Source organism: Mytilus edulis, chromosome 10 (genome assembly GCF_963676685.1).
Source record: "Mytilus edulis chromosome 10, xbMytEdul2.2, whole genome shotgun sequence".
Taxonomy (NCBI): domain Eukaryota; kingdom Metazoa; phylum Mollusca; class Bivalvia; order Mytilida; family Mytilidae; genus Mytilus; species Mytilus edulis.
In genome coordinates, this window is record NC_092353.1 from 15,543,442 (window position 1) to 15,564,585 (window position 21,144).

General features: G+C 33.4%; 1 protein-coding gene across 1 annotated transcript; it reads right to left on the reverse strand.

The window, feature by feature from the left end:
- Positions 1-15,919: 15,919 nt before the first annotated feature.
- Positions 15,920-20,719, reverse strand: LOC139492608 (uncharacterized). The gene has a single exon (XM_071280758.1). The coding sequence runs from the start codon at positions 20,717-20,719 to the stop codon at positions 15,920-15,922; it is 4,800 nt and encodes a 1,599-aa protein (XP_071136859.1).
- Positions 20,720-21,144: the final 425 nt, after the last annotated feature.

A 21,144-nucleotide genomic window follows, 5' to 3' on the forward strand; every position in this document is an offset into this window, starting at 1 on the left:
TAATCCAAAATAGCCAAAACATGATATTTTTTTGGTACGTCAAGTGGAGAGAGTGTGCTGTTTCATGATGGGCTTTTTAATCACCAAATACGGGAACTGATGGTTTCTCTGTAGACACAATGTACCATACTCTATGTATTTAAAGACTTCTGTATATTTCGTGAAATAGTTAATGTTGTATTTGTCCTTGGAGAAGTCCTTTTCGAAATGTTATTTAAACTTAAATTACTGTTTTAATGTTTAAATTGAACAAAAAATATAGGGGACATTTTTTTTTTAATATTTCATACCATTTTTGTATGAGCCCGCTCTGATATTATAGATATAGAGAAAAGATCAACATATGAGACTGTTCATAAGATTGTCCTATTTGATTTCTTTTAACTGATCAGATTGGTACAGCTATTGTACACCACCACGTTGAGAAGGTATGCAATAAAACATATATTCTTACAAATTCATTGAATTATATTTTATAAATTGTTTTACTTTCAATCATCCGTTTTGTTACAATAGTTTTCCAGATTTAAAAGTGTTTTAATTTGTAGACTTGTATTTAGTTATCATAAAATCAACATATACATGTTTCGATGTCTTTAATGTTTTGTCATATTTTTATAGCTTCGATTAAACACATTCAGTGTGTTTGTTTTTGTCATGTCTCCAGTAGAATATTATAATAGAGTGAAAGCACCATTACTTTCAAATATATTTATCTTACCTCCTATACATATCTAGGAAAATGATTGGTTTACAGCATTCGCGTAGAGACCGTGTATATTCCATATAAGGTTAGTAGGGAGGCGGGGCTTATTTCCATACACGGTTAGTTGTAGATTTACTACTTTGGCACTATTTGATTCTCTAAATGTATTGAAATTTTTGTTTAATATTGTTATTTTAAGGTTGTTTATATTAAATTGTTATTTTTGACATTATTTTTTTATGTGCAGACCAATGGAACTTAAAATTGAACACTTAAATACTTTAATATAAAATAAGAAGATGCGATATGATTGCAAATGAGACAACTCTAGTTTCAATTCAACAAGTCGGTAAAATAGATTCGTTACATAGTGTGCTAGTAACCTAATACGATATATACGGGGTCAGTAAATTCCATATGGGGTTTCGCTCTAACCCCATATGAAATTTACTGACCCCGTATGTATCGTATTAGGTCACTAACACATTATGTAACTAATAATATTTCAAACGTTTAACTAGCCTTAAGCAGTACAATGATTCCCTTTTTATATAGGTTTATGACAATACAAGAATTCCCATTTCATCGTCGTTCGTCTTCCTATTTTAGAAAATATTTTTAAACCTTCTCCGACTCATTTTTATTCCACCCGGCGTAGATATCGAAGAGCAATAAATTGTTCAATTAACAGCGTATTTGGCAACTAATAAATCATATATATTTAAAACAATCAGCTTGAAAACCTACTTTATTTATAGTGTTTGTATAAAACAAATCATGGTTTTGTGTTTTTAGAGATATTCATCACAATGCATATCGAGTAACTCAGTGTTATGTGTTTATTTTTATTGTTCTACCTTTTCTATCTCTTTCGTACGATGAGTCACTTTTTATTGCAGAAATTATTTGGTTGAAAAAGACTTGACTTTGTTTAATTGTTAAACAAGTTGTTTTCTTTAAAAAAAAGAAATGCAATCGTAAACCCAAAATTCATGTTTGGTATTAAAAATTAGTTAAAACAGAAGTATTTTATATTGTTACTCAACATTTAATATTTTACAATATGAAAAGCGATAGACATGAAAATAGGGTGTACTTAAGCAAAAATAAGTAAATCACTATCGTAAAGTACACCCTTATAAAAATTGCGATTCCGAAATTTTGGCATGTTTATAAGTTGTTTAATGCTTCATTTTTAACCCGATTTTTATTCTAATTTCAAACACTTTTTTACAGTTACAAAATAAAATGAATTATTCAATAAGTGCCCAATCAATTATTAAGGAAAACATAACATTTAATTGCAATACAAATGCAATTACATAAAATACAACCTAAGCCTGAAATCATTAAAAAAAATCCTCGTTACTGCTAAAAGTGACTCTTTGATTATTTAAAAGGTTTAAGAACAACTATTTAAGGAAAACAATAAGAATAATTTGTTTTTGGCGAGCTAACTTCGCAAAATTATTAATGGATTTAAAAATACAGTGATTTGGGAGACACCTTCAATGTCGTCCCTCCTATGTGTACCTCCGGTGGGGAGAAAAAGATTTTTATTGTTGCAAGCAACCATTTGAAGAAATATAACTGGGTATAATAAACTTTTTAACTAAGACAGGAACATATACATTAATTTATCTTAAACCGGCGTTTTGCATTTGCGCCGATTTGCATTTCATTTGTAACGATTTTTATTCTTTCATACCAGTTTTATACGAGAGCATGTCATATGAAAGGTTTCCTTAAGTAGTTAACGACTAAAAAAATATAAAAACGTTATTATAATACGAAAAAAATCATTAACCTCGCAAGATTTTCTGTTATTTTTTTTAGTATTTTTTTTTTTCTAAATTAGATTACTAAAAAATCATTTGAAAAGGCTATTGTCTCATTCGTAAAGTTTACATCTCACTACACCTGTTTGGACTTTATAATGTAGCTATTATGTCAGCAACAAATGGTTACAACAGGCGTCGCTCTATATAATTAAGAATCTCTCTGTATCAATTAAAAATAATTGTATACTCACTTACTGTCTTGTTACTAATTAATTAGTACAACAACCGATTTGTTTTTGCAAGGCTAATTTAACACCACAAAGAAACACATACAACCCATACACCGTAGCGATTATAAGCTAAATATTACAGTTAACGAAGTGGAAAAGGTATTGAAGTGCCTAAAAAATAATAAAGCGTCTGGATTAGATAACATCGAATATGAACAAGACAAGACAAGACAATATTTTATTTAAGTCTCACCTCTTCATTATATAAAACATACAAACAGTTGATAAAACAACATCATAAAACATACAAGAGCCACTCTAAAAAGAGTTATGAGAGACTATCTAAAATGTATATACAATATTTACACTAAAATTAGCTATATAAAATACATTTTCTTTTCAATAAAATGTCATTGCAGATTTTGGCAGTATAAAAGTACATATTTTCATTTGAGAATAAAAATATAAATTTATCGTCATCAGACAATTGCATAAAATTAACATTAAATAGAGATGCTTGATAAAATAAATAACAACGCAAATCTTCATACACAGGACAATTCATTAAAACATGTTTTTCATCTTCAATTAAAAGATTTTCATTACAAATACTGTTATAACAAATTCTATTTTCAACTAAAAGACCTTCATACCTTCCGGTCTCAATTTTCAAAGGAGCCGTACCACTTCTAAATTTGGCATAGGCACTCCTATATTTACCAGGTATAATATTTAATAAATAATTTTCTTCACCAAATTCATTTTTGAACAGTCTGTAAGTACGTAGTTTACTACGCTCGTTTGACATTAAATCAATATACCATTGCTCTTTAAATCTATTGAAACAGATATTCTCAATAGTTTTTATAACATGTTTATCAATAATCAAATTAGTATTACAAAAATGTTCCATATCAAGTTCTTTAAACTTTGTGTGTACTCTGAAATTCCAATTTTTCAGTCTATTATTGCATATATTATTTGCCCATATAAAAACTTTTTTGTTTATTCTATTATCACACATTTTTGTAAATCTACTATAAGTTCTAAAAATACATGTCCATTGTTTTACAATACATGGCATCCAGCCCATATCACCATATAGGGCTAAATTAGGTGTGTACTTTCCAACACCCATGAAAAAACGCATTGCCCTATTTTTTACAGCATTTATACAAGAGTATTCTTTACTTCCCCATATCGCAGCACCATATTCAATTACAGACATAACAAGAGTGTCAAAAAGCTTAGTAAAAGTAGAATATTCAAACCCACCATTTGCTTTGCATTTAGCAATTAGTAAACCTAACGATCTGCTGGCTGATTTTGCTACAATTTTCGCCATCTCGTTATAATCCAAAAACTCATTTAATAATAAACCAAGATACATATATTTTGATACAATATCTAACTGGTTTCCGTTCAACATAAATTCAAAATTTGTTTGTGTCACAGATTGTGTTCTAAAATGAACAATTTTTGACTTGTCCATATTTACAATTAAGTCATTTACATTACACCATAAACTTAAAACATCTAATATTCTTTGAAGGTCATTTTCATTTTCGGCTAATAAAACTACATCGTCTGCATATAACAATATACAAATCTTTTCACCATTTACATTTATACCAATATCTAAGCTCTTGATGTCATCAACTAAGTTATTTATGAAAATATTAAATAATAACGGCGATAATATGCAGCCTTGTTTTAGGCCAGAATTTACTCCAAACCAATCAGTCAAATTGCCATTTATCTTGACACAAGATTGAACATTAAAGTATAAAGAATGTAAAGCATTTAACATTTTGGTACTTAAACCTAAGGATTCTAATTTACTAAACAACAAATTACGATTAACCCAGTCATATGCTTTTTTAAAATCTACAAATGCACAAAATGTTGAAAGTTTACAAAGTTTTCTTGTTTCAATGATAGTTGTTAAAGTTGATAGATGGTCTATGGTACTGCGACTCTTTCTGAAACCATTCTGTTCGTCATTGATCACTTCAAGTTCGGTAAGTTTTCCGGTCAGACGTGCATTTAGGACGCCACAGTATAGTTTATACGCCACTGGTGCTAAACTTATTCCTCTATAGGACATCGGATCTCTGGGATCTGTCGTGGATGACTTGGGGATCGGTGTAATGATACATTTATTCCACATAGCTGGCACTTTACCGGAATTATAACATATATTAAAAACACGGATAAGCGCATTCAATGCTGTAGGATTTTTATATAATTCAACTGGAATATCATCAACGCCAGGAGATTTACCACATTTTGATATTTTCACTACATTATACACTTCGCTACTGGTAATTTCACCATCTAAAATTTCATCACAAATTATATCACTATTACAATTTTCTATTTCATTACTAATACTAGTATCGCTATTTTTATTTAACATTTCTTCAAAATCATATTTCCATTTATTTATAACTATATCCTTATCATCACATATTGATCCATCATTTAATTTTATCTCCATTGGAATAGTATTTTGACGCTCGCTCCCTACTCCGATCCTGCCAATTTTCCGCCAAAATTCTTTTGGGTTTCCTTGCGAATTAATTAATTCCTCTTGCATTGAATGCCAATATTGACGTTTTGATCTTTGGACACCTCGATCAAATAGTTTTCGTTTTTGGACAAAGATATGACGCAGTTCCCTTTTTTTGTTACTAAGACGACATTTATTCCAGTTTTTCTCCGCTTTACAAACATCATTCCACAACATAGTAAGCTCGGAATTCCACCACGGTTTTTTACATTTCCTAGCTTTGTTGTTAAACGCATTACTAATTCGAATTTCTTTACTTGATAACTTTTCGGACAATTCTGTTTTCAGTACCGATACAAAATTTTCATACATTTTATCGATATTTTGTTGTGAAGCTTCAGATTGTTCCAACTGCAATATCACACGATTAATTTCTGTTACAATAGAATCACCGATAAGCCAATTTTCCGGTAAACTTTTAGTATCATATTTAATTATTTTAGTAACAGTTTGATTTTTGTCTTTATTTTTACTGACTTGGTCTTCAATTGGAAAATATAGGCACATATTCCATGTCAATAGTGAATGGTCAGGTACTATTTTACGAAGGTCATATCTACCGGGCTCGCCAAGACTTTGAATGATAGTAGTAGCTCTTGTTACGCTAAAGGAGTTAAATGAATCCAACATTTCATATGGTAAAATACAGTAGTCCACTACACTGGAACCGCGTGTTGATACAAAGGTAAAGTCGTTGGTTAAAGTTTTCCGACCATTAAGTATGCAACAATTAACATCAATTAGAAAATCACAAAAAATGTTCCCATATCCGTTTGTCTGAAAGTCGACTATATCGCGCTCTGGTAAGCAATCTATTCCTTCGATTGAATCCGAAAAATCAGAACAACGACTGTTAAAATCACCACACAGATAGAACAAATTACCTTGTGGGATTGTGTATATATGTGTCATTAATGTTTCCATAAATTCGTGTACATTGACTGCTCTAGTTGAGTTTTCTGGTGGCAGGTAGACGACGCAAACGTAAAACATATTATTGGAATTACAACGTTTATCTTTAAACTGTACCCACATTATACCATCAGTGTTATCATCAACAATTTCAATGTTAACTATTTACATTATAGTTCCATCCGTTAATGTTCCAAAATCCGCATTCTACCTAATAACCGCCACGCCCACTTTTGTAGTGTTTCCCTCGTCGATTTCCACCTCGTGCGCTGTTGTATCCCTGAGTACTATAATTTCGATTTTCATATTCTTCATCTATTGATAGGTGATCTCTTTGTTGGTTTTCACTACGACGTGGATTGCTGTCAATTCGGTTGTCACGAAATCTTGATTCTCGAGTTCGGACTCTGCCTCCTTTTATTTCTAGTCTATTTTCGCCAATTGCGTTCACAATATTCCGTAAGTTGTTATTCAGAATCCGTTGCGACTTCGACAAATCATTTTCAATAAATATGTCTTTAAAGTTTCGAGAATCTTTCAAATTGCGCTTTTTATCCATGACTTTTCTTTTTTCGTTCAACGATTTGAAAACTACAATTACTACACCGTATTTCCCTTCTTTGTAACTCTTCTTACGATCTGCAGATACCGCTTTTACGTCTTTTAAATGTAGACCATCTTTAATTAAAGCGTTCACCTTGTTTAATACATTCTCTCCGTTGGACTCGGGCAAATTCCTAACAATAACCCGTATAGCCTCGTCTGAAGTTGGTTGCTGTTTCGCCGCGTTTGCATAGGACTTTTCTATATTTTCAACTTTGTCAGACACAGTTTTTAATTCTTTTTGGAACCGTTGTTTAACTTTTTTCATTTCTGATGAAATTTTACTATCGATCAATGACGCTATTGTATTCGGGATTGTTTTCTCAAGATTATCCATTCTTTGTGTAATCATTTGACAAAAACTGTTCATAGATCCCGTTAAACCAACAACTAGGGACTTTAATTCACTAAAATCACTTGAGTTATGTTCATTTGTACAAATAGAATTATCTTTACACTGTGTAGATTGTGTTAAGCGTATAATATCTTCATGGTCATCATTAACTAAAAATTTCAACTTTTTCGATGTCCCTTCAACAGATCCATTTGATAATCGCCTTTTATTTCGTGATGGTGTTTTATCAGACGTACTTTTAACGTTACTCACAGTTTTTTCTTGGTGAATTTCTGCTGTAGTAGTCACTTTACTAACATTAACGGGTGTTAATACCGATTGTACGTATGTATCTGCCAGTTGAGGATTGAGGGGATCAAAACTTAAAATGTCCAAATGCTCCATTTCTCTTGTGAAAACACTCAAAATTGTTCCTCTACTCACAAGTAAGCACTATAGATTGCAGATAATATATTCCCAATGTTTAAATATACTTTAAAATGCACTAAAATCGGATTTTTTTCGCCACAGAAAATAAACACTTTTGAATTTCTTGGCGCATGCGTATATCACTGCCACTGAACATCTGAAATACGGCGGCAACAGTTTGAGAAATCACATGACAAAACTTTTCAACTTAGTTTGTTACAACTTTTATTCTCCAAAATCTTGGAAATCAAGTTTGATTGTTCCTTTATTTAAAGGAGGGAAAAAATGTAAAAGTGATCCAAACTCATATCGAGGAATAAGTTTAGCACCGTGTATTGGAAAAGTGTTTGATAAAATCATCGATTTAAAACTTGAATTGAAAAAAGACAACAAATGCTTTCAATGCTCTCCAGGTGCGGGAATTTTCTCGCTACATTGAAGACCTGTTGGTGACCTTCTGCTGTTGTGTTTTTTTATTTTGGTCGGGTTGTTGTCTCTTTGACACATTCCCCATTTCCATTCTCAATTTTATTTCCAAACCCACAGCAAACGGCATATCAGCAGTGTCTATCGTGTTTACATACATCATTCAATATTCATGAATCCATTTATCACCATATTGAAAGACTTGGAAACGTTATAGTTGTTTTACTTGATTCAACAAAAGCATTTGACACTGTTTGGCACAACGGATTGTTGTACAAACTGCTTGAATATGGAGTAACTGGAAAATTATGGTTGCTTATAGCTAACATGTACTCGGACGCTAACAGTGCAGTTCTTTACAACGGACAAATCTCACGTTTCTTCCCAGTATATCGTGGTGTTCACCAAGGGAGCAGCTTATCATCTAAATTGTATTTGCTATACATTAATGACTTGTTAGAAGAGCTTTCCGATTGTAGACGTGGCATACTCGTAACGGACATTCATATTTCATCACCAGTTCAAGCAGATGATATCGCTTTGATCAGTACTAACTGTTGTAACATGCAGACGATGGTTACAATTTGCGAAAATTATAGCATTGATTGGAAATTTAAGTTTAATCCACTAAAAAGCATTCAACTTAATTTTTCCAAATCAAAACAACATACGGATATTCTACTGTACAACAGCAGCATACAATTGGAAATTTCCGCTAGGCACGTAGGAGTCCTATTGAACAGTAACCTTAATTCTATGGACAGAACACTTCAAGCCTGCAGAACATTAAGATCTTCAGCATTAGGGTTGATCAAATCAGGTTTACATCCTTCTGTTATCAGTCTCGACACTTGTAACCGTATAGTTCGTCAGGTATGTTTCACGAAAGCTTTCTTTGGATGTGAATTGTGGACCGAAATTACCAACACCGAGATTTTATTACTAGAACGTGCACAGCGATATGTGTGTAAATCTATACAGGGACTACCAAGGCAAACTAGATCTGATATGGTAAATGCGTTGATTGGATGGAAGTCCGCCGAGTCATACATAGATGAACGGAAATTATTATTTCTTGGAAAGTTAGTATTAATGAAAGACTCAATGCTTCCAAAGCAGATATTTCTTACCCGAGCTATGGAATTTAAATATAACTGTGTTAAACACCATCTTGGATTTATTCCTGATATACATAGAATTTTGGGCAAATATAGATTGTCAGACTTTGATACTTACCTGAGTACAGGTCATTTCCCAACTTACATTCAATGGAAGAAAACAGTTAAAGTTGCCGTCCAAGAAACCGAGGAATCGTTGTGGCATTTCAGGACACAAATAGACAAAGATTTTAAATTCTTCAGTCGTATACATACACTTTCAAAAGGTCTGCATCCTGCTTGGACTTTTAGCCGAAAACATCCATTACTTATAGAACAGTGCCGCTTTATTGTCAATCTATGTACCTTAACCCGTCCATATGAAGAACCGTTTTTTCTGTGTGACAAGTGCGGAAGGTTTTTCGGTGATATAACTATTCACATCGTACTCTCTTGTGAAACTTTCCAGTCAAAAAGGGACAAGTTTTGGTGTGATTTAATAGATATAGGTCCAATCGAATTCAGTGCCTATTTACATAGTTTAACTGACGAAGACTTTTTAGCATGCATCTTATCATGTCATACAGACTTTGATCTAAACGAAGATGAACGGACTATGTTTCAAAAGGCCTGCATCACAAACATATATTGGATGTGTGGGACTTGAATTGGATGAATAGAACAATTTCTACATATTAGACAATTAGTTGTGTAAAAGATTCTACTGTGTGAACATTGCTACTTTCTTAGGCTGATAAACATTTAATTGTATTCTCTTGTTACGCATTCTTCACGTTTATATATTTGTGTAAAGGTTAATTTTGATATATTGTATGTAAATATACTGTCCTATCTTCCAACTTTACTTTAACTATCGATCTAACTAATGCTCTTCATTATTGGAGGAAATAAAGATATATATATACGAGAGCATGTCATATGAAAGGTTTCCTTAAGTAGTTAACGACTAAAAAAATATAAAAACGTTATTATAATACGAAAAAAATCATTAACCTCGCAAGATTTTCTGTTATTTTTTTTTAGTATTTTTTTTTTCTAAATTAGATTACTAAAAAATCATTTGAAAAGGCTATTGTCTCATTCGTAAAGTTTACATCTCACTACACCTGTTTGGACTTTACAATGTAGCTATTATGTCAGCAACAAATGGTTACAACAGGCGTCGCTCTATATAATTAAGAATCTCTCTGTATCAATTAAAAATAATTTTATACTCACTTACTGTCTTGTTAACTAATTAATTAGTACAACAACCGATTTGTTTTTGCAAGGCTAATTTAACACCACAAAGAAACACATACAACCCATACACCGTGGCGATTATATCAATTCAATTCAATGTTTTATTAAAGTCTCATCTCTCAACAAGTACAATCAATCTTTATACATTGTAAAATAACACCAGATAAAATGAGAGCCATTCTATACAGAATTATAAGAGATTATTAAAATCCACAGATATAATACACAATATGAAATAAAATACTAAATATAAGACATCAGAGGAAGTTTAGTTTACACAGTTATGAGAACAGTTGACCAGGAGCTTTTAATTAATTTATAGAGAACGCGTTTATATCAGTACATTTTCAAAATGATCACACAAAGCTTTGTTGCTTTTGATAAAAATTTTAAAAAATATCATTAATATAACAAACTTCAAAATTTCATAAAATTATTTTACATGCATAAAAAACCTAAACATCAAATTTATACATAATCTATAAAAACCGAAAATTCATTATTTGATTGTTTTCACAAAAAAATAATTACTTGGTTTTATAAAGAGGAACATTTTAAAATTAATTACTACACAAGACAAGACAAGACAAGACAAATACTTTATTAAAGTCTCACCACTTGTTACATATCAAATATACAGCTTTTTAAAACACAAATTAACAACAAGAGCGTTATGAGAGACTATAAAACAAGTTTTCTTAAATTATAATACAAATACAACTTAAGTCAACTATCATGAATATAAAATACATTTTCGCTTTATTAAAATTTCAAAGCAGATTTTGGCAGTATGAAATACCATATTTTCATTTGTAAAAAGAAATATAAATTTCTCATTATCAGACATATGTAAAAGATTCTCATCAACAATACTAGCATGGTTAAAAATAACTTTACGAATATCTGAATATACAGGACAGTTTAACAAAACATGTTTTTCGTCTTCAACGTCATCAGTACAGTTAAAACATAATCTATTTTCAATATCAATATTCTCATAAAGACCAGTTTCAATTCTGATGGGTGCTACACCACATCTAAATTTTGCTAAAGCACTCCTGTATCTACCTAGTATATTAAAAATTAAATAATTTTCTACGCCATATACATTTTTGAACATTCTATATGTACGTAATTTATTTTTATCATCTGACATAATCTTGTTATACCATTCTTCCTTAAATTTTACAAAACATACATTTTCAATATTCTTAACTGTAAATCCTTGTTCAAAATAGCACCATTGCACAAATATTCCATATCAAGTTCTTCAAACTTATTTTTTACTCTAAAATGCCAACACAAGTGATAACCAGTTCCCTGGCTAAGGTAACTACAAATAGAAAGTATTTGTGGCTAAGGTAACTACAAATAGAAAGTATTTGTGGCTAAGGTAACTATAAATAGAAAGTATTTGTTCTTATCTCTATCTGCATCTGTCATCACTCGGTTTCTAAAAATAGACATTTGATATCTTATCGCTGACCCTATTAAGTCTACCGAAATTGCATGCATGATTAATTTTAAGATTTATGATCGTATTTAAAGCGGTACTTTTAGGGTGCAATTGTTTCTAACTAAAGTTTTGAAAACGTTTTGAGGCGTTTGTTGTTATTTTTAACTGCTACAGAAGTAGAAACATCGCTTAATAATTCTTTTCTGACCCTATTTGAACTTTCAATAATTCATGCTCATGTTGTTGAAAAACATACTTTTTATAAACTTAGAAAAAAATTAATCGTTTAAACAGGTTGAAGTTAGAAACAAATTAATGTTTGCATGTATTGTATTAACAAACGAAAAACGACAAAACAATTGCATAGTCAATTGTATTTTAGTTAATATATTTTAGTTGTAGGTTTCCGTTTTATTTTATTTTTTCATATTCAATATCTATTTAATTACATTTTTAATAACCATTTTTTTTTTAATTAAAGTTGCAATATTAAATCACAAAAAATAACTGTAATTTAATCATATGCAAGAAAGACTTCCCTTTAATTTCAGTATAAAAAAAAATAAATAGCTTGCTTTTTACATCATGTACATCTTTCTTAAACTTAAAATCTAAAATAAAATACCACTAAACTTTTTTTAAAGATTTTATTTTTGAATTATTCTCGTTCAGAATATAAATCGCATTGTCTACATGAAATCTTATCTCATATCTAGACACAGCTGGTTTCAACGTTTGACTCTAATTAAAATACTACGCATGTAGGTTAATATTAGCAGCTTGTAATCGTGTGCAAGGAAATATTATATCATAATAAATTTCAGATCATACGTAAAATATCTCTATAGCAACTTAAGAAGCTAATGCTTATTTAACCCGAATAATTCAGTCCCTCCCCGTAATCGATCTCTCCTACTTGCGAGGTGTACGACAATGTGAGCTTTTGTCTACTCATCTCTACAAAATATTTGTACAAGATCTACTCTTAGAACTAGAAAGAAACTCTTTAGGTTTAAATACTGGAAATATTTTTGTTGGTACTCCTACTTGCGCTGATGACATGGCTTTTATTGAAACAAATAGAGACAATCTTCAAATTATGCTCAACGTTTCGGAAAGACATTCTAATCAACATCACTACAAAATTCATCCTACAAAAACAAAAATTGTCATATGTGGAAAGGTTACAAACGATGATTGGACTCTATACGATACTCCGGTTACAGTATCAAAAGAAGCAACTCATTTAGGTATAACTAGATGCTGGAAAAAGGAAGGAGAAATAAATGTGGCAAATAGAATAAAGCTCGCAAGACGAACTTTGTACGCATTAATGGGCTCTGGGTGCATGGAACAAATGGCTTAGATCCAGTAACATCTTATAAAATGTACGACACATATGTTCTACCAAGACTTCTTTATGGTTTGGAAGCCATTCCTCTAAATAAGACCAATATAACGCAGCTAGAATCTTTTCATAGAAAAATTTTAAGACATTTTCAATCTCTTCCTCAACGCACGGCTATAGCTGCAATATATCTCTTAATTGGTGGGCTGCCAATAGAAGCTGAACTTCACAAAAAGCAACTGTCATTTCTCCATAATTTACTTTCTTCAAATGTTCAAAGAGTTAATGATATCATCATCAGACAAATGTCAGTTAACTATGATAAGCCGAACAGGTTTTTTTTCAACAATTCGAGAAATCCTATTAAAGTATGGACTGCCTCCGATTCATCTTCTTCAAGAAACTCTCCCTTCAAAAGTGAAATGGAAATCTCTTGTAACGAAGCATCTGAACACATACTGGCAAAATACATTAAGGTTAATGTGGACCCTATGGCTAAAATGGCCGTATTTTCACCTCAAAGTTTAATCTGAGTACAGACAAATTAAACCTGCGCATCTGTAAAATTTTCAGGCAAAGCATGCCCTAGATAAATAAATTTAAAATATGTTTTATGTTTTAGAAAAATAAAAACTAAGGCAGCAACCATTTGATTTTCTGGGGGGGGGGGGGGGGGCGGGGGGCTATGGTTTTTTTTGGAAAAAAAAGTTTGTTTCTAGTTTTTGGAGACAAAAATAATTTGTTTTTGATTCTGAGAAAAAAAATTGTTTGTTTCACCCTCAGCTGCCACTATATGTAATGCTAAAATTGAAAGAAAAAAATTTTTTCAACTTGTCGCGAAGAAAATAGATTGTTTTTCGCCACAGGCGAAAAAAAAAGTTTGTACAGAAAAAAAACCTTAGCTAGTTAGTTGTATTGATTGACATGGACATGAGATGGACATTCTAATATGACGTCCTTATTACGCTTTGTAAACAAAGCAGTGTTCTAATGAGCACAAAATATGTTTGACACATGCGCACGAACTTACTGTTTATATTAACGTTATTTCCATCGTTATCCTTTAAAATATATATATTTAAGCAGCTAACATAAACTTTTATTATATTTGTTTATGAAACAACATATATTTACACTGCTCGTAGTTTTTAACATTATCAAATATGAAATGCAATGCACAGACTTCTCGAGGAGGAAACGGGAACAGCCAAACATTTTTACTTTAATTTCGTACGCTTCGACCTATAAAAATACTGTATTTGTCCTATTAGAATCGAAATAATTCCTTCGTGTCATGCTCTAGCATAGAGCATGACATGAAGGAATTATTTCTTAAATAGATACCTTACAATAATTGGTCATTTAAACTGTGTACCTGAGTGGACCATATCAAGGTAAACTCAACTGTTTGTTAATTTTATCATCTTCTGCAGGGACGAAAAAATGTGTACGGCAAAATCCAGTTAAGTTATGAATTTTCTAAATCATACAATGCATTTGAATTCTATTTATCTAGGGCATGCTATGCCTTAAAACTTTTCCAGATGCACAGGTTTGCCTGTATTAAGAGTAAAATTTTAGGTGAAAATACGGCCATTTTAGCCATAGGGTCCACATGAACCTTAAGGGACGATACCGAATCTAAATCAACTCTAAAATATATGGTAACTAAACATCTTCTTATTGGCAAAAATCATCCAGTGTTGACTATATTTAACAAGACAAAGGCCGAAGTTCGGAAAGCTATTATTAAAGCCAGAATAGTTTCAGGAACATTTATACTGAATTCTGATCGAGCGAAATGTAATCAATCACCTTCTTCAGTCTGCCAATTATGTAATCTTTCTGAGGAAAATATCTCTCATTTTCTCCTGGAGTGTCCACTTTTATCAAATACTAGAATTACATACTTTGAACCAATCAAGGCCTATGTTACTCAACATACAACAGCTGAAGTCTGGCACAGTGTCTTTCAATCCAAATCAAGTATTATCAGGCTAATTATAGACTGCAGGCATTAGGGAGATGTGCTATAAACTTTATATTAAGCGCTTAAAATTGCTTGAGGCAATGGATGGTTCACGGTCTGAAACAAACAGTTTTTATTCCGTATAAGTTGTGTTTTAACGTTTATAAATGACACTTGGATTTTATGTGTAAATAGAAGAGTTTTACTGTGTAATTTAACCGTTAGATAATAACTTTTAATATATACATAATACACCATATATTTTAATATGTAAATAGTACTTTTACTTGCAGATAATCCTTGGTGTTCCTTATAAAGGAAGCTTATACGGAGCTCGAGATACGGAGAGAAGAAGAAAGAAGTATGAAATTGAACTTAATTGTACTGCTCAAATTATTGGGCGTCATAATTGACAATAAAAATATTTGTATTGTATTGTATTGTTCTAGTAGTGTCACTGAAAATTCCACTGTAAGGTAGCTTTGATACTCTAATAATGAGAAAGTCATTGTTTTGGACGTATCAATAATAAAGGCGAGTAAACACAAAAGCGTCTTCAATGTTTCGTATGCTTTACTAGAGTCTAAGATATACAAAGAGACGTCGTCAAGTGACGACGTTGCGGGCCTATTGTTACGTAAATGGCGGTAAAACGTTAAGCAAATAAAAGAGTATAAAATACTAAACTGAAACTATAACTAATTCACAACATTCTGGGGGCCGCAAAATGCAATTACTGTTCATGTATTGTTCATAAAAAGGGTATTGAAAAAACACTTTTAACAATTAAAGTTCATATTTCCAATGGCACCAGTTTCACAATTGGTCTTGTTGTAATCAGTCCATTTGATGTACGAAGTTTGACTGCTCTCACTACTCCATCTTTCCCGGTGATCAAATCTTCTATTACTGCTAGTTTCCACATCATTCTCGGTGAATTGTCCATGATTTGTACGACGGAACCGATTTTCACATGTGCGCTTTGGTCTCCGGCGACGCGATGAAATTCTCTTAATCCGGTGAGGTATTCCATTCTCCATCGTTTTGCAAAGTGTTCAATCAAAGTTACTTTATGATTAAAACGTTTGTTTGCTTCTGTGAAATCTAAATTTAAATTATTGTCCTCTGAATCAGAATTGTTCTCTTGTGATAATCTTCTTCCCTGCAGTAGATGTGACGGCGTTAGCGGCTCTGGATCTCGGATGTCGGACGACACATATGTAATCGGACGATCGTTGATTACACGTTCAATTTCTATCAAAGTTGTTCGTAATACGTCAGAATTTACTTGAGATTTCCCGAGCACTTTTTTCAATGTCGTTTTCGTAATTCCAACTAGTCTCTCCCACCATCCACCATACCACGGTGCTGCTTTCGGGATAAATTTCCAATTAATTTGAATGTTCATTTCTTTCGGAATGTCATGTGAGGCGGAAACAAAGGTTGGTGCATTATCGGAATACACAGTACTCGGAATTCCTCTCCTACTAACGAATCGTCTAAACGCTAATTTGAATAATTCGATTGTCATATCAGTAACTAGTTCTAGGTGTACGGCACGAATACAAGCACATGTGAATAGGCAAATATACGATTTTGCAACAAGTCCATTATCTTTAACGAATAGTGGTCCAGCGAAATCAACACCAGTTGTCGTAAACGGAATCATATCGGTGACTCTATCCTTTGGTAGCGGAGGCGAAATTTGCTGTGGAAATGCTTTTCCGGTCACTTTTCGGCACTTCACACATTTCTGTACGATGTGGTTAACGCATTGTCTAATGGAAGGTATCCAATATGATTGGCGGATTTGCGTAATTGTCTGTCCAGCACCAGAATGTAACATCTGCAGGTGCGCGTTCAATATAACTAAGTCCGTAAATTGATTTTTCTTCGGTAGTAACACTGGGAACTTCGCGGAGTCGTCTAACTGTGAATTGTGTATGCGCCCGGCGCATCGAATGACACCTTCTGTATCTATGAACAAGCGCAGTTGTCTTACTAACGGTAGATTCTTGTCATGTGACGGGTTTGCGAGTTGCTGCTTTTCATTACTGAATTTTTCACTTTGAATATCTGTAATCCATGTACGAGTTGCGCGGTCAATTTCATCTTTCGTAATATCTTTTCCGTGTCTAGCATATTTCCTCAAGTTATACGGTCGCTTACTTTTACATATATTAACGAATTTAAACACGTAGCATGTAACTCGTAGTAACTTCTTCAATAACGAGAATCTTGATAGATCGATTATTTTCGAAATTCCATTTAAAGCACACGGTTTTGTCTTTTCGCTGTCATCTGTTGTCGTTAACAAAAGAGTCTCTTGTTTAATTTGTGGGGTCCATGTAGGCCAACTGTTCTCATCTGATATCCACGACGGTCCTTGCATCCACAAAGTCGATTCTTTGAATTGCGTTGATGATATTCCTCTAGTTTGAAGGTCGGCTGGATTTGAGTCTGTTGGTACGTATTTCCAGTCGTAGTTTTGTGTCGTTTCTTTAATTTCTATCACACGATTCTGAACAAATCTTCCAAATGATTTTAAAGACGAAATCCAGTGCAGAACGATCTGACTGTCACTCCATAGTACTGTGCGTTGTGGTTTTAGGGTTTTCGTGAGGTTTTTAGCCATTCGAGCTCCTATTACTGCAGCCATCAATTCTAGCTTTGGTAATGTCATTTTGGCGAGCGGAGCGATCCGGTTTTTTGCAACTACGAGAGATGAAGTGTTTCCTTTACATAAGTAGGCACTGGCTCCATAAGCGCGTTGGCTGGCATCAACAAAGACATGTAATGTGATTTTCTCGTTACTTTCGTTCTCATTTTGATCGTTGAAATAATGTCGTGCGATTTTCGTATTAACTGTTACATCTCGGATGTCATCTAAAATTTCATACCATGATTTAACTATGTTGCTAGGCAACACCTGGTCCCAATCGTATCCTTCTTTCCATAATGTTTGTACCAGTAGCTTAGCTCTTACGGTCACTGGTCCAAGAATTCCGAGTGGGTCGTAAATTGACGATGATTTACTCAATATTTCTCTCTTTGTCGCTTGTGAATTATCAATATCTATACGATCTTCATTTAATTTCACAAATGTCAATATGTCTGACTTCGCATCCCAACGCATCCCAAGAATTTTCGTCTCGCTATCCGTATCAAGTACGTTTGCCTTTGTAGCTTCGTTGCTAAGTTGCTTGCTATTTGACTTCCATGTTCTCAAATTAAATCCTGCATTTGTCATGAGTTCTCTAGATTCTTCAAAGAAATTTAAGGCGGCTTCTTCCGTATTAACACTTGTAAGTACGTTGTCTACATACAAATCTCGCTTGAGTATCTCAGCTGTAGCACTTGTAACCGTTGACAAATGTTTCAATAATGTAGCGTTTAGAATAAATGGCGAACATGTCGCTCCGAATAAAATTACCTTGAATCTGTAAGTCTCAAGTTCACTCTTGGGGTTGCTTGGGTCTCTAAGCCAGAAAAATCGGGTGGAATCGCGGTCTTCTTCGTCTAGTCCAATCTGGAGGAATGCTTTCTCAATATCAGTTGTTAAGGCGTATTTCCCGTAGCGGAATCTTGTAAGTATATCTGTTAGCTTATTAAGCTGCGGCGGTGTAGAAGAAAGGCAATCATTTAAGCTGGGTGATTCTGAATCTTGACGACAACTGCAATCATATACTATACGTATCGGTGTAGTCGATGAATCTTTTTTCACTGGGTGGTGCGGAATATAGTGTACTCGATTAGTAGTCTCATCCGGGATCTCAACCTTCTCTATAAAACCTCGATTTTCTTGGTCGTTGATAATGTACCCGTATATCTTAAGCATCTCTGGTTCTTTAGCAAGTCGGTTAATCACGTTGTATGTTCTCTTTCTGGCGATCATCTCGTTGCTAGGCAACTCCGGATGTTCCTGTTTCCATGGGAACTTGGCGATGTACCTATTGTCTTTCAAATGAATGTTATTCTCTTGGTAAGTGGTCATTTCTTGTAAGTCCGTTTTCGCTTTTACTTCACTGTCATTTTCTGTTCCTATGGATTCGATTTCCCAAAATTTATGTATTTCACATTCTCCTAGTCTGTGTGGGGTCAAAATATTCATAATCGATGACGATGATTGATGGTTACTGTTGGTGTTCAATTGTATAGGTCCTGATAACAAGTATCCAACTTTGGACTGTACAGCGGTTGGTCCGGAACCTCTAATTACTCTGTCTCCAACTATATCCCAATAATAATCGGCGCCAACTAAGACTGATATCTCAAAATCCTCGTCCTGTAAAGCTGGGTGGGCTAACTTCAATCCATTTAAATGCGTAAAACTCGACTGGTTCCTTGCGTATGTATGTATCGGATAAGCAATCTGTGGTACTATTAGAACTTCAATAGGGATAAGCGTATTCTTTAGGCCTTTTATATAGATAGTAGCAATTTGTAAATTTCTAACCTTCTTGTTGGATTCACCGAAACCGGATATCGTTATCGCTTCTTTCCTATGTGGTCTCAGGTTCAATAAATCGGCCATTTCTTGAGTGATAAAGCTTCGCTGGGCTCCTTCGTCGAATAGTATATTGGCGGTGTTAAAATGTGTCTTGTCATACGTGATAGGTGCTATCGCGGTTTTCAACAATACTTGCGATTTAACCGATGATGTGGATGAATGAATGCTTGCGACTGCGGCATCGGTATCTGGTTTTGATGTACTGCTATCTTTAGACTTGGTATACAAGTGTGTTTCATTCTTTGAACAAATACTAGTATGGTGTCGTTTATTACAGTTTTTACATGTTTTATCGGATTTGCAATCGGCAACTCTGTGATTTCCTAAGCAATTGAAACATGCCTGTTTTTCCTTAACAATTCGTTTTCGATCTTCTATTTCCATGACATTTTTACAAGCTAATGGGGCGTGAACTCCTTGACAAAAGATGCACGGTTTCTTGGTTATGTCTCTTTTCCCTTTCTGATTTGAGTAGTTGCGATTTGTACCCGTAAAGAATGCTGATGTGGGTGTGTAATTTGGCTCTATATCATCCCCGTTTACCGACTGACCTGCTTCCTTAATCGTTATCTCATGTTGAATAGCTTGCCGTAACGACGGCAAGTTCCAGTGGTCGCCTCCGTGGGCACGTACCATGTTTTCTCGTATATTCCCAGGTAGTTTATTTAATATTATGGGCACTAAAAGGCTTCCGAACGACTCGTGAGACTCTCCTATACTTTCAAGGCCACGGATGTAGTTTTCCATGCTGTCATAGAATTTTTTCAAATGTGTAATATTTGACGTTGGACTAGGAAGGCTGATTAAACTCTGCATGTATGTTTGTACTATCTTGTGTGGTTGACCGAATCTTTGTTTCAGTACATGTAATGCTTGTCCGTAATTTGTGTTAGTTATTTGTAGACCTGCTATGCATTGGGTGGCTTCTCCGAACAGTTGAGATTTCAAATAATTAAATTTCTGTACATCGTTTAAAGACAGGTTATCGTGTACGGCAGCACTAAACGAATCCCAAAAGGGTTGCCATTCTAACATATTCCCGCCGAACGTTGGTAAATTTAATTTGGGAAGTTTGTGGTACATGCTGGAGTTTGAAAAAACGGACGCTGATGTATTTGCGTGCATGAAACTGGGCTGTGGCTGACTTTCTTGATGATTCGTGAAATTAATAAACTCGTGTGCATTTGGGTTTAGCAATGACTTACTTGACTGTTTGTCTGTGATTTCCGATTCCTTAATGATTTTTGAAAGTTTGGTTACAGCCATTTCTATGTGAAATGTGAAACTATAACTAATTCACAACAGTCATGTTGGGTTGATTGATTGATTGTTGGTTGCTTTACGCCGCATTAGCACAAAAAGGCTATATATATATAGATATCGCGGCGAGATGTTGGGTTGATGATATATTTCACTTTATTCATCTATTTGTAATAATATAAGATTGTACATTAAATAAAAGTTTTGGATAAATGTTTAGACTTAGGGACGACATCAAAAGTTCAATG

Excerpts from the sequence above, each read along its gene's own strand:
- LOC139492608 (XM_071280758.1), bottom strand. The coding sequence starts at position 20,719 with ATGTACCACAAACTTCCCAAATTAAATTTACCAACGTTCGGCGGGAAT.